The sequence below is a fragment of the Pseudochaenichthys georgianus genome, chromosome 4 (assembly GCF_902827115.2).
Source record: "Pseudochaenichthys georgianus chromosome 4, fPseGeo1.2, whole genome shotgun sequence".
Taxonomy (NCBI): domain Eukaryota; kingdom Metazoa; phylum Chordata; class Actinopteri; order Perciformes; family Channichthyidae; genus Pseudochaenichthys; species Pseudochaenichthys georgianus.
The window spans coordinates 37,396,780-37,423,078 of NC_047506.1; the positions used below are offsets into that span (position 1 = coordinate 37,396,780).

Here is a 26,299-nt window from a genome sequence, read left to right on the forward strand (position 1 = left end):
CCCCTTCATGTCTTTCTCTTAACTTTACCTCTCCCGCTCTCTCTCCTCACATCTGGAGGGCATCTGCCGTGGCTGTGTGATTCCTCGCCTGCTATGGGACAGCTTGTGTTTGGACTGGATGTCAGACTTCCGTGCGCTTCAGCAAACCTTGGTCGGACGGGGTAAAGTAGCAGACCAGCAGAATATTGCTTTGGCAGACTTCTTCGCTGCATGTTTTATGGATGGCTGCTGTTATGTCATCTTTCTATATTATACTGGGCTGTTAAGTGTCAGCTTCATTCTTCTGTGCATGACAATATGAATTCCAGACGATCCACTTTAGCAAAGCAACCTTACGACCTCTGCTCAGCCGAGAAAGACCATGCAAATGATATGAAGACTTTTAAAATGCTCTGCCTCTGCTCTTGAAGCCTCTAAATTACAAGGTAACATAAGAGTGCTGTTGACTTTATGACAGCTTTAAACTCTTCTCTGACCCCTGGATGCTATGCTGTTTTATATTCTAGCCATCGTTCACATGTACAATAAGTGCAGCAAAGTGCATAGGTTTTTAGTGTGTATTTGTTGTGGGTGTAAGCATTCAGCTTTGTGGATTTTCTGTGTGGACAAACAAACAAGCTCTTCTGATAGATGGCTTTTAGACCTTTGCTTTGAGAGCATGACTTGATTGCCCCCTTACATGGTTCTATCAAAACTTCTGGACAGCAGGCTTTTTCCTGGCTTTCCCTAAACTCTAGCCTGAAATAAACACTACTGTGCTTGTGCTTGTCTGACAGAAACAAAAGGCTAGATTCTTAATATTTCATTTGACCTATACCTGAAGCTTTAGCATTGGAGAAACAGAGTCGAGTACCAGCCTGTGGAAATGCTTTCCCTTGCCTTAAAACAGCTCTTTGGCCACAGCAACTAAAGCTCTCATGTCCATCCATGCTTTTGCCAAAACCACCAGACTCCATTGGTCTACCGCTGCCTTAATTACTTTGTTTGTTTCAGTTTTTTTACATTTCATTTTAGTGAAGCTTTTATCCAAAGACTAACAATAAATGCAATAAACCGAAAAGATACAAACTCAGAACAAAAATAATAGTGCATATATATTCGCTTCAAATAAACCAAAGCATTGTAAGTGCTGGGGAATTAGTTTCTAATAGACTAGACCATTTAAGTGTTGGGTTAAATGGTTAAGGTACAAGCTATGTTTGTTGTGGGTTTAAAGGGTAACTTCGGATTCACCAAAGACATGCAATAACACAAACATACTAACAAATAGAGGGGCAGTAGACTAGAGTTATACATTGCTTAAATAACAGTTTTTGTTTATGGATCCTGGTGTATCTGGCAAAAGAACATACATAATGGCTTCAGTTCATTCAGGAGGGACTTAGCTCCAGGTGTCTAAAGTAAGTTCTATTTCGTATGAGGCTTCGCCCTCTAAGGCTATCACTATTGGGTAATCCCACTGCACGTGTGCAGCACTGACAGATTTAATCCACGCCCACCTGGGCCCCACCTCCGGCCTCACTTCCGTATAAATAGGAAGATGGCCCGTCCAACTGCTCCCATTTTTCTTCAGCACTCCGTTGCAGAAGCACTGTACAGGGTTTCATTATCAACTGGAAGAAGAGCTGTCCTCGTCCCTCCCAGGTTATTGTTTTAACTGGGAGTGGAATTGATCTCAGCCCGCATGAGAGCGCGACTCTCACAGCGGAGAGGGGAGAAAGTGACAGCTCTCCTCCGGCGCGTCACACCCCGCGGGGCGGTGACAGCCCTCTCCGTGATGCAGCTGTTAGGCATGATATCAGTTGGTCACGTGGTGATCCCCCTGGGTCTCCTTCATAGTGAGGAGACTCCAGGTGGTTTATTCGCCTGTGCATCGACCCCGTGCGTCAGAGGAGACGCATGGTGTACATTCCTCCTTCCGTGGTTTTGGATTGAACCCATGGAAAAATCTCCACGTCAGTGGGGGCGCCCCTGAGCAGAGTGACGTCACACACCGCAGTGTTCACAGACGCATCTCTCGCAGGCTGAGGAACGTGCATGTCGCAGGCAGTGGGGGGACAGTGGCCGGGTCACATGTCTCTCCATATAAACGTGCTGGAGTTACTCTCCGTATGGAAAGTGCTCCAGCACTTCGTCCCGTTGCTGTACAATCAACATTGATTCAAACAGACAACAAAGCAGCGGCGGCCTACATAAATCGCCAGGGAGGTGTTCGATCAGCGCAGCTGCTGAACACACATCCTACACAGCCAAATGGACAGCGCTCCGTGTGGTGTGCAGGGAGAAGCCTGGACCCCGTTGGCCCCCTGCCTCGTGCTGTCCTTCCTCCAGCTGTAGCTGGACAGGAATTGGCTTATAGCACGGTAAAAACATATGCTGCTGCCATTTCATCTTGCCACGTAGGTTTGGTGTCGGCACGGTGTTTAGTCACCCTCTGACAAAACGTTTTCTACGGGGAGCACATAGACTCAGACATGTGTCACGCGCTTTGGCGCCTCAATGGGGTTTTGGCTTAGTGTTACGCGCACTGAGTAAAGCTCCTTTTGAACCATTAGATCAGGTTCCCCTGAAGTTCTTGTCAGCCAAAGCAGCTCTGCTCTTGGCTCTCACATCAGCTAAAGGGTGAGTGATGTGTCTGCTCTCTCTGTGGCTCCGTCATGTCTCCAGATCCAAGGAGATGGCAGCTCAGCTGTTTTGCGCCTTAAACCGGCTTTTATGCCAAAGGTGATCACAAGCTCTTTTAAATCGAGAGGGATCACTTCGGATGGCTTCTTCCCTCCTCCTCACACATCAGAGGAAGAAGCCACATCTCATCTCCTCTGTCCCGTGCGTGCGCTGTCATGTTATATTGCACGCACAGCCACGTTGCGCAAGTCTCAGCGCCTGTTTGTGCATTACAGAGAGCGCTCATTAGGGCAGCCTCTGTCTGCACAGCGGCTGTCACACTGGTTGTGTGAGGCGGTGTCACAGGCGTATGTTTCCTCTGTGTTGGATCCCCCGGAAAACATCAAAGCGCACTCCACCAGAGGAATTTCAACCTCTATGGCATTGCATGGAGGAATGACAGTGGGAGACATTTGCAATGCTGCATCTTGGTCTTCCCCCTGTTCTTTTATTCGTTTTTATTTGAGGGATGTCTCCCATTCCTCTCTGACACACTCAGTACTGCTGTTCTGTCAGATTGAGTAATGTCAGGGACTAAACGGCGTGCCCTCTCTCCTGCCTATCGGCATTCAGAGAGCTGCCCCTTTTGCCCCTCTTTTATAGGTTTAACAAGTGGGATTTGTTTATCTCTACTTTTTTTAAACGACGGATATTCACCTTCATTCCCTTAAAGAGAATATTCATTTGGAATAATGCTATATTTCCAGGGACTGTGATGCTCCTTCTTTTTCGCATGGGTTATTAATTGAGTAGATGGGTTTTTGTGCTTCTGGTTACGGACGGACCAGTGGGGCGTGGACTACATCCTGCTTCGCCCTTAACCCAATAGCAATAGCCTTAGAGGGCGAAGCCTCATACGAAATAGAACTGAGGTTACGTACTGTAACCCAGCTTCTATGAGTATAGGCGCAGCCCTCTAAGGTTCGGGCCGCGAATAGCTGAAGAAAAGCTGTTTGTGTGGGAGCAGTTGGACGGGCCATCTTCCTATTTATACGGAAGTGAGGCCGGAGGTGGGGCCCAGGTGGGCGTGGATTAAATCTGTCAGTGCTGCACCCGTGCAGTGGGATTACCCAATAGCGATAGCCTTAGAGGGCTGCGCCTATACTCATAGAAGCTGGGTTACAGTACGTAACCTCAGTTTTACGGCTGCTGACTCACACAACAGCACACTGCTTGGGAGGAGGGGGCAATGTGGCCACCATGTACCTTAGCTTACACAACTACTAGGGATAAGTACCTCATAAATGACAACAATCAGAACCAGTTTTCAAAATTGTTGTCGTGTGTGTGTGTGTGTGTGTGTGTGTGTGTGTGTGTGTGTGTGTGTGTGTGTGTGGAATGATGAGATGCACTGAGATTGTTGATGCTTGTTTTCTTTTTTAAATTAGCCCTTCAAGTTGTTGAGGCTCGAAGCTTCAGACACGCAGAGGGCAGAGAACCGGACGTCTTTTGTTGCTAGCCTGGTGCGTAAACATGGCAAACACTTCATCAATTAAATAAAATGCCCTGCAGAGATAGACCAGTGTTGCTGTTTTGAAAAAGATTTGAAATTAAATTATGTCGTACATAATCCCATGGTTCCATTAGACTGCTTTGTTTACATCCGTAACATAGGTACAGTAACACTCACTCTTCCATTGACTAGCACTCAAACACATCGGGAAAGTCATTGGACCTTTCCAACACATCTGTTAGCCGTTGACCAATCACAACAGAGCCGGCCAGCTAACCAATCGGAGCAGACTGAGCTCTGGTTTCAGACAGAGGGTGAAAAGAGGTGCCGCAGCACAGACAGGCAGTATGAGAAAAATAAAGAGCTTTTTGAACATTAAAGCATGGAAACATGTCACAGTAGAGCCTCTAAATACAATTATGAACCTGGAAATAATAATACGGCCCCTTTAGGCAAAGAATGTGTTGTGAGTGTATTCCAAGTTTCTCTGTGCTTTGTTTACTTACAATGTTAGTACTTGTTTGTGTGCCCCACGGACTAGCATCGTTAGCCGGTAGCCACTGGCTCACCCGTCACTATGCCCAGATCTGTGTAAAGGCAACGATAGTATTAGCTTAATCGGTTTCTACAGCTTTAAGCTAATGGGAATACCATTAGTCTTGCATGTATTTGGTTATACACCAACGTTTAGACAAACTTAAATGTCAACTTGATGAGGAAAAGTCAGATGAATACCAAAGCTATTGAAATTCAGCCTGCAGGGGAAATGAATGTCTGCAGCAAAAATTCTTCTGACATTTCATCGTGGACCAAAATGGTAGACCATGTGCAAAGAGGCTGGAAGTTAGATAATGTAATTTGTTTTTTTCAAACCCACTGCATGATAGAATGGCTTAATAATCAGTATCTGAAAAATAGAGTAACCCCTGTCATCTCCTCTACGTAAGTCAAAAGGCATTTTTCACAGCATGCCTTTTTACTGGTCACTATAGGAAAATCACTAAACACACTCTGGCTCTGTTCAATTCAAGTGTCCCTGTAAGTTGGTGAGCCAGCATTTACAACTCCAAGGCCGTTAAACTAAAGCAGCTAAACACATTTAGCCAACTCTTGTCACTATTGTAACATGTCAGGATCAGCCACAGCTATTTTTAATAAAACATAAAAACCTATAATGAATTATTATTCTTTTTATTTGGATTGTTTGTGAAGAATGAAAATAACTCCCACTGACTCACAAATTGATTTTTGACATGAGACATCTGTGCAGTGCCCCTTCATGTACCAATAAACACCTTTTTCCCTTCAAGCAGGATTTTCTTTTCGACATCCCGTAAAAACACTTTCCTCAGAACTGACTTTTGCAAATCAGTTTCCAGGTAACTGCTGTGCTTAAAGCCAACAGGTGGGGAACACAGAGATATGGTCGGCTCTGTTTCAGAAAATGGCTTCCTGCTGTTTTTTGTTTTTTAACCTTAGCTGTGAGCTAAATATTTTATTTTAGAATTTGACAGTGAGTAATTGGGATTTTGGGGTGCTTTAACAAAATCAAGAAGTGTGTTTTCAACCATGTCAATTACAGCCCATCTGCTTTGTAGGGATGAGTTAGTAATAACCAGACAGAGTTCTGCTGCCATTATTGACAGACAGTAGGGTAGTAAACAGTGAAGATGGCTTATCCCAACACAACATTTATTTGGGAGCCACTGTGGTGTATGGTGCATCTCGTTCACCCAACATAATAATAGGTTACATTGATCGACAAAGGGTCTGCCACCACTTTAATGGCCAACAGTATAAGATTGTACTATAAACAAGACCCTATTTCCAGGAACCAAATCCTCCTGATGTTTTGAACTTTTCTTTCCATGTGCTTGTGCAACAGGAAAGCTCGGCATGGCCTTTCCCAAGCATTCCAGACTGCAGGCCCTGAGTGTGCTGCTCTTGGCCTTGGTGTTGGTGCATTGCCAGGCTACTCTTGAGCCAGAGGAAGAGGAGGTGGAAGAGCTAATAAAGGAGAGCAACATCTCAACAATGGTGACGAAATCTGAGCTGCTTGAATGTCCGCTGGAGTGCAGCTGTACGGCAGAAGGCTCGGTGGACTGCGCTGGAGTCGATCTCACGGAGTTTCCCGCCGAGCTGTCGGACAAAACTCGCCAGCTCTCTCTACAGGTCTGTAGACTGCGTACACATACAGTTCATTAAATCAACATTTTGTAATTCTGCTCAGAAATGATGTAGACTAAAGCAATCTGGCTGCCTTTGTATGAACTCTCTGTGGTTTGTCCCCTGATGCCAGAACAACAAAATCAAGGAGATAACAGTGGAGCACATCTCCCATCTGCATCAGCTCGAGACCCTCAACCTTCAGAACAACTGGCTTACATCAGCTGGTAAACAATGTTTAACAGTCTAAACACCCAGCAGTGTTCTGTGTGAAAGGGTTCTGTTGAATACAGTACATGCTTTTCCCTGCTCAGCAGTGGGATCACTGTCAGGTCAAATTATAGCAATGTTACTCTTTCAATTACTAACTATCGCCATTGGGAGATATTTTAGAGGAGAAATGCAGTTTGGTGTGGGTCCATATTTACTTTTACGCTTTTATTGAAGCACAGCTTATTAAAGACAAGTGCTTTAGCTGTCAAGTGTTCCACCAAATCAGTACTAGGCTTTGCTTACAGTCAATAATAGTCTTTTAAGGCAGAAGGAAATGCAGTGACCTGCTGTCAAGGATATCTGAGCTCTATTTGTCTACCTGTAAAATGAACTGACAAGCCGCTTAAATACTGTATGCCTCATTGAGTTTAATAGGGTCATCACTACCCTTATATTATGCCTATTTTCTGCAGCATTATTTGGTTTGCTTCCATAGACAAAGGTGGGGGATAGTACCTGGTGCTCTTTTTAGTACCACCTCTTTTGTGGTTCCAAGCAACCTCAACCTATACTCAAAGGTACATTCAAAACACTACAGGACACTGATTCATCAGAGAATCGTCCCACGGAATGTTCTTGGTGCCAGACCGTGTCCTGTGTCGTGCCGAAACCCGCCATTTTTAAATTGCCAACCTACTAGCCAACCTCACTTTACCCATATTTAAAAAACATTTTACAAAGCTAAGCCTCCCACCGATACTGATGGGGAACAATATTCTTTCGAAATGGAGGCATGTACCCGGCATCAAAAGTAAGTCAAGTAGAATCAAGTTGAGCTGTACCATGCCATGGAAATGAGGCGGTACACACCATATTCTAGCTCCCATAATATTCTCTTGTGTATTTCAATAGGTTTTGTGTATAAAGCACCATCTCATTGTGTGCAATACAATGCGCATGCTCCACCCTCAGACGCGCTGCCACCAGCCCCCTCAGACAGAGCACTGCATCCGTCCATCCCACTCCAGCAAGTTGGTTTTTCCGAGTTTTCCAGATCGCTAATTTTGCATTAGCAAACAAGAAATGTGTCAGTACTAGAGTTTCCTTATTTTTCAGGGTGTATTTGGGGCCATGGACAAAAAGTGGTATAGAGAAAACCTCCCCCAACCCTTCCACCCACTCCTGTAAAAAAATATTTCGACCAGCCAATCGGGGAGCAGTAAAAAGGTGCAAGTCCAGTTATCGATATGGCCCTCCCGAGCAACAGCCGGGCCATAGCCAGCCAGCAGGGAGAGGCACCATACAGCAGCCGCTGAGCTGCCTGTAGTCTAAAAGCAGCAGTCCTTGCAGTAATGTCCACAAGGCCCTGCCCCCCCTCTGCCACAGGTAGGTACAGGACCGATGCTGGCACCCAGTGATGACCCGACCAGAAGAAATCCAAGAGGAGCCGCTGCAGGTGTTTCATGAGGCCCGGCGGTGGGGTTAACACCTGCAGTCTGTGCCACAGAGATGAGGCAACCAGATTGTTAGCTACAAGAACTCTTCCCCTGTAGGACATCTGGGGTAGCAGCCATTTCCATTTGGCTAATTTCGCTTGCACCTTTCCCAGCAATCCCTCCCAGTTCTGTGCCACCATGTCCTCAGACCCCAACCTTTAAACCCTTGTTTCCCCAGCTAAGGTTACCAGGAAGACTGGGCCATTTCCTACACTCCACTGACCTTCCAAAACTGCCTCACTCTTCTCCCAGTTAACTGAAGAGGACGAAGACCAGACTGGGGGTCTGGTCTTCACAAAAGCATCAAAAGTACAAATGGCAAAACAGGCGTCAAACCTCTTGCTAACGATAGTTTCCCCATTGACTAAGCATTTGTTGTGTGTGCTACTGTAGATGTGTAGCTGAATGCCAATGTGTCATTATAATTCTGACAGTCTGCTGAGAGGAACAGAGAGCTTGGAGGATTTTTCTCTTCCTGGCCAGCAGTGCGACTGCTAGCTTTGTTTCTGTTTCCTTCGTCTCCCAAATCTTATGGATCAAGCATTTTGTTATTATAGTAGCCCTAATAGAGCAACATACACTCTTCAGATGAAAATTACATTTATATGGGAGATAATAACTACAAGATTGTGAATATGTCTGTAGTGTAAAGACAAAATATCACAATGTCTATTTAAGTCATTTAAATACATTATACTGGGAACTGCTCTCCTGAAATCCAATCAAGCCTTGAGTGCCTGGAATCATTTAGCATCAATTGCATTGGTCCAGTCGAAAGTTAGAACCTCTTCTTCCTTCAGTCTATTTTTCAAATCGATCTCTTTATCTGTAGACTCCTGAACCTGCCCTAACAATGTTCTGGTCAATGCTTTGGCTTTCTCTACATTTTTAGAGCTAGAAACCAAGGATGTGTTCATTAAAATACCTTATTTTTAAGTAATTCCCAGTTACTACTCATTCTCAGGGTCAGAACAAGGATTGTCTATAGTTTTAGTTTCATAAAGTTTTACTTCAGATTTGTCAAGCTGAACTGAGCATACACTGATTATCAGTGGGACTGACTTAAGGTATGCACTGATGTATTGTACAGATTCTCATCAATGTGAAAGCTACACAAATAAAGATTTTTGTTTTAGAGGCTTTAGAAGGACAAAGTGAATGAAAACATTCAGAAGCATCACATTAGCGCAGTGGTTCTCAACGTCCCCCCAACGTAAAAAAAAAATCAGAAAATTATTGATTATAGACCCCTTACGTCTGGGTCTCTGTGTTTCATTAAAGCTCGGCTCTGTGTGTGTGTGTGGAACTAGCCATTTTGTGTGCGCGAGTAAGAACGAGAGAGAGAGCGCACCGGTACCGGAGATCGTTGTTGTTAGCTTCTGGTGCTAGCGAGCTACGCTAACCGATATAAGGAGTTTTTTCAACAACAAAGTGGAGGAGAGTCCTCTCTTGTCAGACTGAGAGACTCAGTGAGCTAAAGGACTCTCTCAGTGCTATCTCAGTGGGTCTCAAACGTTTGGGTCACCATTAATGTAAACAATTATTTCTGAGGCACACGTTTATATGATCATTATAGTTATAAGAAAAAATAAGAGAATAAATGAAAAACAGGTATGAAATACTATATGACAGTAAAACAAGAATAAAGTTTAAAAGGGTGATTTGTAAAATATCCATAAAGAAAAAGTAAATCTGTTTACAGTTCTGTTTCAAATGGGTGTTGAGAGATGTATCCATAGATCTCTTAATTTTTCTCTCAAAGTGCACCAGATTGATGCATTTAACTTCAATATTTAAAAATAAATCTTCCCAGGGGAGCTTGCCCCCGGAACCCCCTATGTGAGGTCCACACACCACCTATAAAAATAGCACTTTACACCTATATACCGTGAGCTGATTATTGAGCCTTCATTGTAACAATTGCGGGTACATTGTGTATATGCGTGGGGAGTGTTGCAGTAGAAAATTCCACTGTAGCAACCGGTACATTAATGGGAAACCCTAAATGTTTGAGCACCCTTTATGAAACGTCAAGCTACCCCACAGCACCCCCAAAATAAATCTCTGGCGCCGCCACTGAGCCTGACTATTTGTGTTGGGGGGGGGCCGATTTTTTTTTTCTCCAAAGGGGTAGCCTGACAGAAAAAGTTTGAGAACCACTGCATTAGCGTCACTGTGCTATGAATACAATTAAGTCCAGTAATTGCCAATACATCAATGTGCTAAATAGAACACAACAAGTAAAATTGGCAAAATGATGTGTCATTTCCACCCTTGCGCAAATTAGCATATTACATGTCAGAAACATATTGCAGAGTTACATCACATACAAACACTGCAAATAAAAACGCTGCAAGAAGCGCAAAACACAACAGAAATCAGGGGAAACAAAAGATTGATGCACACAGATGGGACCGGTGGGATTGTTGAAGTTCAGAGATGATAAAGTTGTCCAGCTTTCACTGTTGGTAGAGTTAGTCTGTTTCATAGTATTTAAAATTACTGTTAGCTAGGTTAGCTAGGTCAGCTAGTTAGCTTACAGCAGACCTTCAATAATATCGGAAGGAATCATGTGATCATGTTGTTAAAATAAGCCAATTAAACTTACATTTTTGGTAACTTTTGAACAAAAGAGACAGTTGAGACTTACTCATAGCTGATTAATAGTTCATGATGTTTTTCTTTTGATAGGCCTTGAAGATGAAGGTTTTGAGATGCTTGAAAAGCTGGCTTATTTATACCTGGCAAATAACAAGGTGAGTCCCAGTAAACTTGTGTTTATTCTCAATACTGAAACTTAAAATGTGCTTACATTTTGCAAAGGCAATTTAATCTTTTGTCTGTCCAATCATCACAATCATTTGATTACATTTTATTCCAATACACTGACATAGGGTCAGCTGGCAGAGAGAGGTGGCAGTCTCCTCTCCTCTCATTCACTCTGTGTGCGAGCTTATGCTGGTAATCACTTCCAGTATGGCTGTGCCAGCTGGTGAGAGCTAAAATGTTACTGACCCTTTTGGGCACAGCAAGAGACAGAGAAAGAATGGATAGATTGTTTTTTTTGCCTTCACAGAGGTGAATAGGCAAACAGGAAGAATAGGGGATTTTAAAATGCTCACTAAGCCTCAAAGACACCCATGCTGCTTTAATCCATAAACCATGTTATAAAGGAGAGAGCTCTAAATGAACATCTAATCTCACCAGTGCTTCTCGGATTTGCTATTTTTCACAATGGTGCACTTGTTCTGTGGAGAAAGAAGTGAAGAAAACCCTGCTTTTAATAAGGGGTACACAGCTTAATGTACAGTAGTCCACTTCTTTAGAGAAGACAGACGGCATCAAAGCAAATACTCGTAGGAAATAATCAAATTCTTCTACACAAACAACAATATAGATGTGTTGTCTTTCAAAACCACTATAATGTCCAAAGTAAAAATAAATTTGAGTGTTTATTTGAGATGGTTAAGTTTATAGAAAACTATCAGCTCTATTAGCCTGTACAGTGGCGGCAGTGGTTCAGTCTGTATAGGGGATTGGACTTTGGACCGAAGGGTCGCTGCTTCGCGTCCCGATCGGACCAAAAAATACGGAGTGTTGACTGGTAGCCAGTTCACCTCCTGGGCCACTGCCGAAGTGCCCTTGAGCAAGGCACCTAACCCCCAACTGCTCACTGGTGCCGGCTAGACTGGCTGCCTCCGCTCTGACCTCTCAACTGCATGTGTGCATATAACTGTGTTTATTTGTATATGTATGTGCATGTTGTAAAAAGTGTGTACTGTATTACCTGTATAAAAACGCATGTGTGTGTACCAAAGAGTGGACACTGAATTTCCCCCTTGGGGGATTAATAAAGGGTTAGGGTTAGGGTCCATCTTCTTCTTCTTACATATAAATGATAATATTGTACAAATAACGTTAGCATGCTTAAATCATCACATGCACATGTTTATAAGGTTATTATTAGGTTATTATCTTCACCATGGTAACCATTTAGTCTTCTATTATATCACGCTAACATATTCATATGAGCAGTAAACACAAAGTCCGCTGGGGATAAATTGGCAGAAATTGGTCAAACAATTGTACAGATTCAAAGTTTGACAAGGGGATCAGTATATACTGTACATGCACAGGGGACTCTAACTGACTCTACAAACACTGAACCGCTAGTGGCACTATATAAAAGGGGATCCCAAAAGACATTAGGATCCTGGGACCGTGAATTGGGACAATCCGACCGGTATTCATGACCATATCTCAGTAACTATGTCTTGTCCTGCTTATTTTCTTGTGATTGCAGCTCACCTCAGCACCAATAGTCCTACCACCCTCTTTGGTTAGTGCTGATTTTGCTGCTAATCAGCTTACAAAGATCTACCTGTATACATTTGGCCAAAAACCCAAACTGAGGTACGTACAGTATGTGTGTGTTTGAGTCAATTTACTCCTAGTTACTGGAATCATGTCCATTTACTGTACACATGACAATGTCCCTTGATCATGGATCCCAGGTCTGTGTATCTCCATAACAACAAGCTGACGGACGCAGGGTTTCCTGAACATGCGTTCAATGGTTCTGACAACCTGGAGATCCTCATCATGTCCAGCAACCTCCTGCGGGTCGTCCCGAGGAACCTGCCCTCCAGCCTCTTCCGTCTTCATCTGAAGGTGCAGCACCTGTTCAGTGGGCATTTAGGTGTAAGGTGGATGAAATACATAATCTTAATGACTACAGTCAATTATAGCATAAGGATTGTTCTTGTCGTTGCAGAGTAATAAGTTGGAGGAAATTCCTGCAGGGGCCTTTGACACCTTGTCAAACCTCAGAGAGCTGTATCTCCAGAGCAACCTCCTCAACAATGAGGGCATGGACAACAAGACTTTCAGGTGGACAAACCCTAGGAGTTTAAATGTTTTAACATCTTGATGCTCAGTGATGGATAGTAACAAAGTACTCAAGTACTGTACTTATAGGTACAATGTTGAGGTACTTGCTATTTACCTGAGTATTCTCAGTTTATGCTTTATACCCTCAAAAACTGAAACGTTGACTTTAAATAAATGTATTATGTCAACAGATTTCACATTACTGTATTAAGTTAGTTGAAAGCATTAGGTTCAACTTAATATTATTGCTTTCAACTAAACTAATCCAGTTCTCATTCATAACGAGGGGTGGACTGGGACAACAATTCAGCCCTGGCATTTTCTGTCCAGACCAGCCCACTACATTATCAGCGGACACTACATAGAAGTCCACTAATCTCGCGGCATCTTCTCTCATGCATACTACAAAGGAGTCATATTCCTTGATAGCAGTTTTTTTTGTATATGATTTATTTTTGCGATTTTCAATACACAAAGACAGCAGCAATACAATGCATTACCCCTGAGACTTCTAACAAAACAACCCCAAGACACAATACATCAGTTACAATTAGACAATAATGAAATAAATAATAATAAAATTAATTAAAAAAAAGAAAAGGAAAAAACAAAACAAAAACAACCTGCGAGACATTTTGTGAGCATTCCTGTGAGCTGTTGCGGTACAGGGGGCGACTCAGCCAATGGGGACAGACTCCAACTGGAGGGACTTAACATGTTCTAAGAAGGGTAGCCATATTTTTGTGAACTTTGTGAAGATCCTGTCTTTGGGCTGACACACTCCTCCCTCTCTCCAGCCTTTTCCCTCTCAGGTGGTGCAGTCTTTGGGCTGACATACTCCTCACTCTCTGCAGCCTTTTCCCTCTCAGGTGGTGCAGTCTTTGGGCTGACACACTCCTCCCTCTCTCCAGCCTTTTCCCTCTCAGGTGGTGCAGTCTTTGGGCTGACACACTCCTCCCTCTCTCCAGCCTTTCCCCTCTCAGGTGGTGCAGTCTTTGGGCTGACACACTCCTCACTCTCTACAGCCTTTCCCCTCTCAGGTGGTGCAGTCTTTGGGCTGACACACTCCTCACTCTCTACAGCCTTTCCCCTCTCAGGTGGTGCAGTCTTTGGGCTGACACACTCCTCACTCTCTACAGCCTTTCCCCTCTCAGGTGGTCCTGTCTTTGGGCTGACATACTCCTCCCTCTCTCCAGCCTTTTCCCTCTCAGGTGGTGCAGTCTTTGGGCTGCCTGAATTGGTCTGGCTCTCTCCCTGAACTGACCAGCTGGACTTGCCCTGAACCTGTCTGGGCTGGACATAGGGAAAGCATTTATCATTGAATGGGGAAATAACTCAAAACCACAGAATAATGTACACGATAAAAGATTAGTTCATATTGAATGAAACGTTGGTGAGCGTAACAACACTAGTGGCTTTGCCATGTTTTCGTTAGGACACTTACTAGTGTCTTCCAATGCCAACAAGTCAGATCTTTGTGACAATACCTGAAAATGCTCCAGACAGCAGTATACACAGCCATTTGAAAACTACAGTAAAAGTAACACATTTACACAGAAATTAAAGTTACACACAAATTATGAAATAGTTATCACCTCAGTAAACAATAAATGAATTGAAAGATTACAATAAATTCAATTGCAAATTAAACTAATTATTTCCGGTTTACTTGTATTTTGTGCTAAAATTCAAAGTATCTCATCTGTATTTACAATACAGCTTGATTCTGCATCTCTACTTACAGCTCGTTGGTCCATGTGAACGTTTACTGTTGCTATGGCAACAAGAGACCGCTGACGTTAGCAGCTCTTAGCTAGCCTAGCTAAATCATCTGAACAATAATAACCCATAATATCACAATTCGGCATATTTAAACAAAATCAACCACAACTACCAACATTCACAGCCCTTCAACTCTGGGCTGACGTGTTGTCACAAGTAGGACTATGCAGTTAATTAGGTCACATCACATTCAATGGAAACACGTTTTCTACTTTTTGTTTGGACATGTCTCAAAAATGTAGCCGAGCCAGCCCCAGGCTAATGGTACTTACCATGTATGCCTCCACTCGCTCGTCTCCCGGCGCAGCAGCACCTGCCGGCACCAAATAGGTCCGTCAATTTAGAATATTTACCAGCCTCCTCCTCCAGAGACTTCAGCTTTTTAAGTCGCAGTTTTTCAGCGCCACCTGGGCGTTTCTTCCGTTGATCCATTTTCAGCTCAGCAGCAGCAGCAGCAGCCCGTCCCGCCCATGCCATGAGGTCCCGCCCCACCCGGGTTTGTGTTGTGATTGACAGCACTGTCAGGGCTCTCTGCGCCTGTCAGCCCATGATTGATTGACAATGACAAACAATAGACCAATAATATGTGTCGATGCTGGCAACACACTGCTAGCCCTCTGTAGCCAATTAGCCGGCCCAATTGGAGGGAATTTAGAATTTAAAGAAAAGGAAAAAAAACATAGCGGACCGGCCCACATTGGGTCAACGGCCCACCGGGACGATGCCCGGTATGCCAGATGGCCAGTCCACCCCTGTTCATAACACTCCGTTCAATGTCTCACTATGGGATGTGCCTCATCGCGGAGCAAACAGAAGCATCAATCTCATTACGCCAATCCTGATTGGCTGGTGATCTTGACGTCAGCGTCAGGGAATTCACCCCCTATAAGTAGCTTGCGCCACGACGCATGCGTCATTCAAACACCTCTTCTCGCTTCAGAGCACATCTCTACAGTAGCCGGACAAGCTTAACGGTCCACAGACTGAACCCAAATACCCATTTCGGTCGACGGGCGCTCGCCGGCTACTCCTTCTGCTTCGCAGGAAGACGGTAGTACTAACGCAGTTAGTATTAAAATCAACCTCGCCGTTCTCTCCCCGGGAAAGTAAGGTAGGTCTGATTTTTTAAGCTAGCAACACACCTGTTGCTACCTCACTCCCTCTCTATCGACACCACGGTAGCGAGGACGTTTTTTCTTTTCTCTTCTCTACAGAGGAAGAAAGGATTAAAGGAGCATACTGCCACACCAGTCAGTATTCTCCGGGAATAAAAGACCCACACCGTCCTTTTCTCCGGATTAAGGACAGGGTGGTAACATCTTTTTCTTCCATCCTACCTGTCGAGAGCGGGCCCTCTCCACGCCACGAGGCGAACAAGATGGACGCCCCTCTCCCTCACACCAGAGGAGTCAGGGACTCGGTGGCTCGACTCTGCGGCTATGGGTTGAAGATATCGGGCACAGACACACACCAGGTCTGCTCGTCCTGCCTCGGGCTGGAACACGCCCGAGGCGCTATCGACAACCCCGGCTCGTGCGGACATTGTGTCCGCTTCACCGTAAAGAGCCTCCGCCGACGGTTAGCACGACAAGCTAGCCTGTCGGAGCAGGACCCCCCCATGTCCACTGACCCGCCGGCCGGCAGTCAAGACACGGGGGCGCCTGCCACAGAGAGTGAACCCCTCTCCGTGTCGGTCTGGGGCTCATTATCTGCGATGGCCACAGAACCGGAATCCCGCGCCCTGGCAGGCCGGGACCCGGTGACGGCAAGACACGCGGGAACGGGTCCCCACGCTTTACCAAGCTGGGGCTCCGGTTAGACCTCACCATGGTCTCACCCGCGGAGGATGTCCTCGAGCTGGACAACGAGGAGGACGAAGAAGAGGACGCCTTGGCATTCCTCCTGTCTGAGTCGGATGAACAGGAAGAGGACACCTTCATGTCATCGGCTCAGGCTGCAAAGCCTGGAGCGAGGGCTGCTTTCCCGGGCGATAGCACACCAGCTTCGCCCGGTCTGAGCATGGACCTGCAGGCCGTGTGTAAACGCGCTGCGGCCAGACTCAACGTCCCGTGGCCTGAAATGGCCAAGGAGACCTCCAGGTCCCGCTACGGGGGGAAACATTTTCCCCAAGCAGCGCGGACAAAGAGGCAACTCCTTCCGGTCTTCCCGGAGATTTTGGATGAGGTGTCGGTCTCGTGGAGAGACCGGCCCTTCAGCAACAAGGTTCCAATCCAGGGTGCATCCTCCCTAGACTGTGACGGAATGGAGAAGCTCGGCCTGCTCCGCATACCGCCCATGGAACCGCTGGTAGCGGCCCACCTCCTACCGAAGGTGGGCCTGTCACCAAGCAGGAACCCCACGCTGCCAGCAAAGTCGGACCGATTTCAGTCGACAATGACTGAAAAGTCCTACAAAGCTGCAGCGTTGTCCGCCAGGGCCCTGAATGTGTCCTCGCTGCTAACCGCTTACCAAGCGGAGCTCTGCGAGGACCTGTCGGGTAACCCGGGGGCAGCCACGGACATTTGTCTCCGTGTCCAACGCTGCGCCGTCTAGGCCACGGGCAAGGCAATGGGGATCATGGTGGTGCAGGAAAGAGCGAGATGGCTCAACCTCACCAACCTCCCAGACCGGGAAAAGGAGGATGTGCTGGATATGCCCATCGTTCCCGAGGGAATTTTCGGCTCAGCTCTCGCCTCCATGCAAAGGAGGTGTGAGTCGAAGAAGAAGGAGGACGAGGCACTCCACCTCTGCCTCCCTCGAAGGGTCCAGCCGCTGCCTTCGCAGCAGCAGTCCTTCGCAGCAGCAGTCCTTCGCAGCAGTAGTCCTTCGCCCAAGCTGCCTCGAACTCTGCTCGGTTTAAAGCACCGAAGACGCACAGGTCGCAGCCCGCCCCGAGTCCCCAGCCCAGGCTGGAGACATGGGCAAGCTGGCCTAGAAAATCTCCGGTTCCGGCTGCAGCTCAGGCTCAGCCAACCCAGAATCTCGGCCAGCAGTCGAGGAAGAAGAAGCGAGCGGCGTGACAGCCCCTCCTTCTCCCCTCTGTGACAGAGCTGGAAGTTCACGGTTCCCCAGCTCTGAATGTGTTCCCGCCGCCTCGAGAGATGCATCAACACCATCCTCAAGTCCGCACAAACACATGTCACACATTGGTTGATTCTTCTGTTATAAAACATTTGCCGCTGACGCATCCAGGCTTCAGGCCGAGGGCGCAGCTCAAAAAAATGAAAAGAAAATCAATAAAACCAATAAACAGCCCGTCAACTGTTCCCCTTCTGAGAGCAGCTACGGCATCTCTCAAAAGGCAGATTACTGGCGGGTCTGTGAAGGCACCACCGCCACGCGCATGCGCAGTGCCGGCTGGGGCTTTAAGGGCACCGCCGTCACGCGCATGCGCAGTGCCGGCTGGGGTTGTGAAGGCACCACCGTCACGCGCATGCGCAGTGTCGGTGGGTATTGTCGAAAAGGGGCACCACTGTGTTCAGATACTAGAGGGCCCCATAACACAACAAATAGAGACTCAGAGGGGAGGAGATGTGACATCTCCACTGGCTCTGAGGAGCATGCAGTGGAAGATGCTCACATCATCTGCTTTGGTTTTCAAGACAGTAACACGGGGCTACAGAATCCAATTCGCTGTCACCCCCCCTCGCTTCTCGGGCATTCTGCACTCGCAGGCCCGAGGAGAGTCAGCCCTCATTCTGGAGAAAGAGATTCTCTCACTTCTAGAAAAGAGGGCTATATCTATTGTACCGCCGAGCAGAGTCAGGGCGGCTTCTATTCCAAGTACTTCCTCGTTCCCAAACGGGGAGGGAACGGAATTCGGCCAATACTTGATTTGAGGGTTCTGAACAAATATCTAAAAAGATATAAGTTCAGAATGCTCACTCACACATCTCTGCTGCGGCTCGTGCGACAAAACGACTGGTTTACATCAGTTGACCTGAAAGATGCGTATTTTCACATCCCAGTATATTACCCACACAGGAAATATCTGAGGTTCGCATTTCAGGTGATCTGTTATGAATACAGAGTACTCCCCTTTGGTCTGTCTCTCAGTCCAAGGGTGTTTGTACGATGTACGGAAGCCGCGATAGCCCCGTTAAGACAACAGGGTATTCGCCTGGCGACCTGCCTGGACGATTGGCTGCTTCTCGCACAGTCGGAGCAGGAGGCTGTTACGCAGACAAATGTCCTCGTAAAGCACCTGCTCAACCTGGGTTTCATAATAAATACAGAGAAGAGCATGTTGTGCCCCGCGCAGACTATACTCTTCCTAGGGTTACACCTGAACTCGGTGCCCTTTTCAGCTCGCTTGTCAGCGGAAAGAGTGAAAGCTTTCAGAGCTTGTCTTGCTCTTTTCCAGCTGCGCAAACATGTTCTCTTCAGATCATGCCTGCGATTGCTGGGGCTGATGGTGTCAGCCATCCTGGTCGTACGACTGGGACGCTTACACATGAGGGAGTTTCAGCGCTGGGTGGCCGCCCTAAAACTAAAGTGATGGTTACTGTGAGATGCGTAATGGCACTGCGCCACTGGCTGCAAGGGGGTTTGCGTTCTCTCCAGTTACACACACTGGCGAGCAAACTTATCCTATGGAGCGGTAGACGTCTCCTCTCTCTGAGCGACGCATGTACCGGGAGTGATGAACCTCGGGGCAGATCTACTGTCCAGAGTTGCAACACTTTATGCAGACTGGACTCTACATCCAAGGATTGTGAGCCAGCTGTGGTGCGTTACGGCAGAGCCACGGTGGATCTGTTCGCATCGAAAGACAACGCTCAGTGTCAGCTGTTCTTTTCGATGCGTGATCTAAATGCACCGTTAGGCGTGGATGCACTCGCGCACGATTGGCCCCCGGGCCTTCTGTACGCGTTCCCACCCCTGGCTCTGATACCTCCAACTCTGGCCAGAGTGAGAGAGCAACGCCACACACTTATTCTGATAGCTCCGCACTGGCCAGCTATGTACTGGCTAGCGGAGATATATCAGCTGCTGTGCGGGCAGCCATGGCAGCTCCCACTACGCAGGGACATACTGTCCCAAGCGGGGGGGGCGATCTTTCACCCACACCCAGAGCGCTTGGCTCTATGGGCCTGGCCCGTGAGTGGTACAATCTGAATACAGTCTGACATGAAGCTGACCCTGGCAGCTGCCAAGCGAGCCAGTGGCACTCATGCACTATCTGTACAGTCTTCAGGCACTCGGTTCGCCCCAGGGCAAACAAAGTGTGGTTGAAGCCCAACCCTGCCTTTATTTTAAGGCGGTTGGTTCAGGTACCATATTTGACATTGAGGCATCCTCCCCGCCACTGTATTCCTCCGGAGAACAGCGGCCGGATTTGCCATGTCCAGCCCGTGCTTTACGCACGCACAGGGACAGATCAGGGGTGCTTCGTCATAATGACCAAGCCCCTTGTGTCCTGGGCTATCCCTTATAGGGGCAAGCCTGTTACTAAGCAACGGCTCTCCCACTGTTTGTGGAAGCAATTGCTGTGGGGCTCATACGAGTCAGAGTTCGCAGGCACCCTCGGGTCCGCGAGCTCTTTTGACTCAGGGTCTGGCTGCATCCTGGGCTCTGTCCAGGATATCTCCCATCCAAGATATTGGTGCAAACGGCGAGCTGGTCCTCGCCGCTCACTTTTGTCCGCCTTTTAACAGTCTGGACGTTCTACTCCCAGTTTGACTCAAGCAGTGCTGGGCACCTGGTTGAGTCGGAGCCCTACCTGTTAAAGTTCTGGTCGGTTTGGTGATTTTCGAGATAAGCTCGTCTGGCAATACGGGAGCTACAATTTCCCATAGTCAGACATCAAACGGAGTGTTATGAATGAGAACTATAGGTTACTTACGTAACCCCAGGACTCAGAGTACCATGAAGTGAGATGTCTCACCAGACGGCCCTCCTTGCTATGGTGAAGCGAGAAGAGGTGCTTATTTTGAATGACGCATGCGTTGTGGCGCAAGCTACTTATAGGGGGTGAATTCCCTGACGATGACGGCAAGATCACCAGCCAATCAGGATTGGCGTAATGAGATTGATGCTTCTGTTTGCTCCGCGATGAGGCGCATCCCATAGTGAGACATCTCACTTCATGTTACTCTGAGACCTGGGGTTACGTAAGTAACCTATAGTTATGACATTTGTTGAAAAAAAAAACGTACTTCTACTCCACAACATATTAAAAGCCAATATTGTACATTTTAGTCCACAACATTTACAGTATTTGACCGATGTTGTTGATAAGTACTTTTTAGATTTAGATGATTATGCAACATCTTAATCCATTATTAAATAAACCTTGACATACATGTATAGGTTAAGACATCCAGCAGCACGATAAAAATGTTATTCAAATTAGCTCTACATTTACCAGTTGTGATAAGAATACATGATGGTTCTGAAATAGGCCATTACACATGAGTTCTATTGCTTTTGGTTCTTATATATATATATATACTTATTTATTTATATATATAATTTGATGGCGATACTTTTGTATTTTGTACTTTGTACTTGTAACAAAGTACTTTTAAAATGTAGTATTTCTAATTTAATTTAAGTAACACATCTGAGTACTTCTTCCGCCACCGTTGTTGCTATTGAATAGTGGAAAAGAAGGACAGCATATATATATATATATATATATATATGTTTTTAATGTGCGTAAATAATCGTTTTGCAGACAGAAAGCACAAATAATTGATTACTATCTCTTCTTTTCTGGCAGCGAATTGAGCAGCTTGGAGTGTTTGGACTTGTCAAATAACAACTTAAGTGTGGTCCCCACGGGACTGCCGCGCAATCTAGTACTGCTTCATCTAGAGAAGAACTCCATTCGTAGCATCCCTGGAGACGCTCTTGCTTCTGTCCGAAACCTCGAGTACCTGCTCCTTCACAATAACAAGCTGCGCTCACGTTCCATCCACCCGTCTGCCTTCCGGGTACATATCTATTTTATAAAGATATTTCACATTATAATTTAATTTGGCAGAACAGCCTGGAGGTTAAAATGCTCAAATGCTTTGTGAAACAAATTTGCATTTTGCCTAGGGTTTGAAGAAGCTACACACTCTTCACTTGTACAACAACTTGCTGGAGAGGGTTCCCAGGGGCTTGCCTAAGAGGGCCAAGACCCTCATGCTGCTTCACAACCTCATTACTGACATTAGCCGTAACGACCTGGCCATGCTGTACACCCTGACAGAACTCAACCTCAGCTACAACAAGCTGACGAGTCCCAAGCTTCACCGCGAGGCTTTCAGAAAGCTGCGTGTTCTGGAAACCCTGGATCTGTCGGGAAACAGCCTGTCCTCGTTCCCCCTGGGTCTTCCTCGCAGCCTGCAGGTGCTCGAAATCAAGAACAACCGGCTTAACTCCATACCAGATGGTACACTGACGGGCATGGAGAAGCTACGGAAGCTCATCCTGAGTGACAACCAGCTGAAACTGAATTCAGCCTACCAGGGAGCCTGGATGGAGCTGACTGCGCTCACGGTAAATGGCTATAGGAGAAAGAAACATGTCGGATATAAGAGCAAGATATGTGTTGTGCTTGTCCACTACAGGAACTTAACAATCCCCAACCTGGACTTTTGAGATTCTTGTGAAGCTCAATGGAGCTTTAGTACACTGAAAAAACTGAAACGTTGACTTTTATCAAATCTATTATTTCAACAGATTTGACATTACTGTTTTCGGTTAGTTGAAGGCAAATAAAAAAGGTTTTGGTTCAACTTAATATATTTGCTTTTAACTAACCTAATACAGTTATGCAACATCGGCTGACATTATACATTTAATTAAAGTGAACGTTTCAGTTTTTTCAGTGAATAACAGGATGTAACTGTAAAAGCAGGAAGAGAAGCAGAGAACAGCAATCAAATGAGTGTTATATACTAATACCCAAATCCGATCTGAGATCAATGAAGAACCTCTGTACACAGATCAGGGAACATAAAGCATTATGTTTAGTATTCACTGTGCATCTTGTAATTTTTAGACATTAGACCTGTCTGGCAACCAGCTGTCACACATCCCGTCTGACCTGCCCGAGTCCCTGGAGTACCTTTACCTGCAGAGTAACCGTATCTCAAGTGTTCCTGCTTCAGCATTTGAAGGCACTCCAAACATCAAAGGCATCTTTCTCCGGTAAGAGACCCACAAACCATTTTCCAACACTGAGTATCTCTGGAACTCAGTGTTGGGTAGTTGTCAGTCCTTTTTTTCTCAACGGGTGTTACGCAATGGTTAACTCTGTATTTGTCCTTCATGATTGTCTGCATAAGCTGTGTTACTTCAAATTAGCTGCATGAAACACAAGTGAGGGAACAGGCCATTATTTGCCACTGTAAGGGCTTTGTGGAAATCTGGTAGGTGGGCCCTTTCATAACTTTCTTTTCCTTTTTAGATTGATCTCCACTCAGGGAATGATTGTGCAAGTGTGACTGAAATATGGCTGTGTGGAAATTGTTGCTTTTGTTATACTGCTCTGCAGGTCTCCAAGGGACAGCAGCTGCTGGGTACGCCTGTGTTCTTTCCTCCATTTCAAAACACATTCTTACAAGCAGAGTTTATGGACAATGAGAAGGTATTGAGAAAGTGTGGATGGAAAGACGACTTTCACAGTACAGAAAGCTCAAAGTCTCTGAATGGATTTTGTTCAATATTATGAAAGTAGTGTAAGAGTATTGCGTAATTTGAAGGAATAGATTGCCTTGTTGGGAAACACAAGAAATGTAGCTTAAGCCAGCTGGTTAGCTTTGCGCAAAGACCGGGAACAGCTGTCCTGGCTCTGTTCAAACAATACTAAATATTCTTTCCGGAACATTGCTTTTCAACTAATTATATTTTCTTAGTTTGATCCATACACAATTTGCCACAAAACATTTTCTCGGTCATTTTATATGACTGAATATTTGTTGTTCAAACATTTCCTTTTTCTTTTGTAAACCTCCACGGCTTTTGATTAGAATGATATCTGTTTATTTTCCAAAACAAATAATAGATTTCTTTCAAAACGTAAATGACTATAGAGTGGTGTAGAGTGCTAAAACCCAGAAATGACTTCACATATTACCAATTCTGGTTCCCTTTTGGACATGTTTGTGGTTAGAAGCCTGAAATAAGGTCTGTGGTTAAAACAAGGCGAAGAGATGTTCACTTTTGGTTCCTGTATATACTGTAAAGTACATCAGTAAATACCCCACTTGAGAATGTATGAAGCGTTAACGTGTCTCAAAAACGGTAGTTGCTAACAAGTGGCTAAATGAGATACTAAACATCATCACGTCAACACTACACTGCCTTTAGCTTAGCTTTGGCTGTGCGCAGTCATGCAACCGTGATGTTTGTTTATTGCCTAACATTACCTTTTTACTTCTGACAACTGCATTTACCTGCATTTATCCTGCTGAACAAATAATCTTAAGTATCATAAATACAGTATGTGTTTGCCAAACATATTTGTTATGCAATATACTATACCAAAAATCCAATGGGTAAATCCCATTTATTTTTGTTGAGGGAGCCCTTGCGATGCTAACTTCCGAGTCGGCCTACACAAATATGTCATCACTGCAACACTTTATGCAGTTTCATCGTAAGGGAAAGGTAATTGAAAGGAGACCAGGCTTCCTAAGCTGTTGATACCTTCATAATTATCAATAGTGAAAACTCTACTAAACCCTACATTTAACTCCTAACACCACAGTTCAAAATATAATTTTCTATGTTACAATCCCTGTTGCCTTCGTTATTACTAATCAAATACATGTTCTGTGTTGGACAGTCTGAATGAGCTTCATTTTGCAGAGTACTGCGTTGTGGTATCTAATCCCTCCATCTCTTGTGTGCATTCAGCAAATGTTCCACTTTGGTTTATTCCACATAGTGCAGGTTTACACCCACAGGCACTGCAGCTGAAAGCAGCAGTCAGACAGCACAGTGGAGAGGTTTCAGATGTGCGTGTTCTGTTTGGTTGTCAGCCTGACCTCAACCTAGTTGCTTCATGGCTGTGTTTACGGGACTTGACCCCTTCCAGGCTGCTGTGCTCTTTGTGTTATTCATATCAGCTGTTGCCACATTTATTTTCTTCTTTTTCCCACCAAACTCCCCCCACAGCTGGCAGTGTGGCTGGAATGCTTTCTGTGAGTAAGTGGAAGTGAAAGGAGGATTTACGTGTGTTTATTCATTACTAACTGCATGTGTATTACCCATTGGCTATAGATCATGGGCAACATATGCAAGCATTTAGATCAGGTCATTCCAGTGTTTCATAAGTGCTTTGCTGTTCAGTGAGTAAAAAAACCTACTAAATGTATAGTATTTGATTGAATTAAAACATTGTGCGGGAAATTCATTGTGGCATATATTCTCGATAGATATGTGCCACTACACTGATCCCTGAGTGGATCAAAGCTGACAGATGTGATTTGTATATGTCACCTGCTGTCTGACAGGATTTTAGCTTTTTGCCTCTGAAATGTCACCAAAAGCCAACTGTCAATTGAGTAATAAAGCATCACGAACATTTCCCTTTTCCTCCTTTAAGGTTTAACCGCCTGGCTGTGGATTCTGTGGACGAAAGCTGTTTCGCACACCTGTCCAAATTGCAAGTGCTGGACATTGGCACAGGAAACACCGACCTCCCCTTTAAAAGAGAGGAGATAGAGGAGGAACTGGAAGCATAAGACACAGTTAGCTGACATTGGACCGCTTAGTGTCAAGGACAGAAACTGATTATAAATAAGGAATTAACCCTTGAATGTAATTCCAGTGCTATTATTGTTTGGAAGTTACATATCTCTGGTGCAGGATACCAGATAAAGTTATTTTAGTTTCCTTCTTTTAGGCTGGTTATTATAGCATATCTTTATATCTGAACTTTAAATATTTGTTTTGGACTGTTGACACGCAACATATATTGTCTGATTGTGTTTTTGTGCATTAAAAACAAATACATTGCATACAGTAGGTAAATGTCAATTTTCCCCTGTGAATGTTTCAGAATCAATACCACAATAAAGTAGTAATTAGTGTTTTTACACCAAGGGTAAAAGATTAGCAGTTTCATTTTTTAAACCAAGAAAAGCCCTTAGTAATCAAAAATCCTTTGACACTCAGTACAAATTATATTACTGCAATTCAATTTCATTATGATTTAATCTAAAGTGCTTATTTTTCAAAAATATATATTTTTTTATCTTTAAAATGTAAAAAATGACGTGAGTTTTCAAATTGCTTAATTTTGACATATAGACAATGAAAAAGTACATTCCGTTATAAAATAAATTAACACAAGAGCAAGACCTCCCACTTCAGAAGCTTATGGGATGTTACAATCCTTAAAGGGATAGCTCAGATTTTCAATTGTTGTTGAATGACACATTTTTATAGATGACAGTCAGCACTCACCCAGCAATTTTCACTGCTTTACTAGGCCATCAGAAATCTCTTTCTGATGGGGGAAATGACACCGTGATCTCAGATCTCTCCAAAGCCACCAGACTCCATTCAAAAGACACTCATTTGACCTTGCAGAGCACTGGAATTGCTGGCTTGCTGCTTGTCAATGAGAAACAACACCCAAGGGATTCATGAGACACAATGTGTAAGGTCATGAACTGTATAGGTAAATGGA

At 45.0% G+C, this 26,299-nt stretch overlaps 1 protein-coding gene across 2 annotated transcripts; it reads left to right on the forward strand.

Moving 5' to 3' along the window:
- On the forward strand, positions 1-25,632 carry LOC117445324 (podocan-like). Of its 2 annotated transcripts, XM_034080898.2 has the most exons (12): positions 3-161; positions 4,053-4,127; positions 6,003-6,289; positions 6,417-6,510; positions 10,684-10,748; positions 12,296-12,405; positions 12,507-12,663; positions 12,767-12,882; positions 21,389-21,602; positions 21,712-22,155; positions 22,661-22,809; positions 25,211-25,632. In XM_034080898.2, the coding sequence occupies exons 3-12, from the start codon at positions 6,014-6,016 to the stop codon at positions 25,347-25,349; spliced, it is 1,764 nt and encodes a 587-aa protein (XP_033936789.1). In that variant the 5' UTR covers positions 3-161; positions 4,053-4,127; positions 6,003-6,013; the 3' UTR covers positions 25,350-25,632. The 2 variants fall into 2 exon arrangements, with proteins under 2 accessions (XP_033936787.1, XP_033936789.1); XM_034080896.2 differs by lacking the exon at positions 4,053-4,127 and having other exon boundaries at positions 1-161.
- The last annotated feature ends 667 nt before the right edge of the window (positions 25,633-26,299 follow it).

What these genes read in the sequence shown, in the direction of transcription:
- LOC117445324 (XM_034080896.2), top strand. Translation starts at nt 119, where the DNA reads ATGTCAGACTTCCGTGCGCTTCAGCAAACCTTGGTCGGACGGG. An exon ending in TATACCTGGCAAATAACAAG is followed by an intron (nt 10,749 to 12,295) that starts GTGAGTCCCAGT and finishes TTGTGATTGCAG; the next exon opens with CTCACCTCAGCACCAATAGT. An exon ending in GGCCAAAAACCCAAACTGAG is followed by an intron (nt 12,406 to 12,506) that starts GTACGTACAGTA and finishes CATGGATCCCAG; the next exon opens with GTCTGTGTATCTCCATAACA.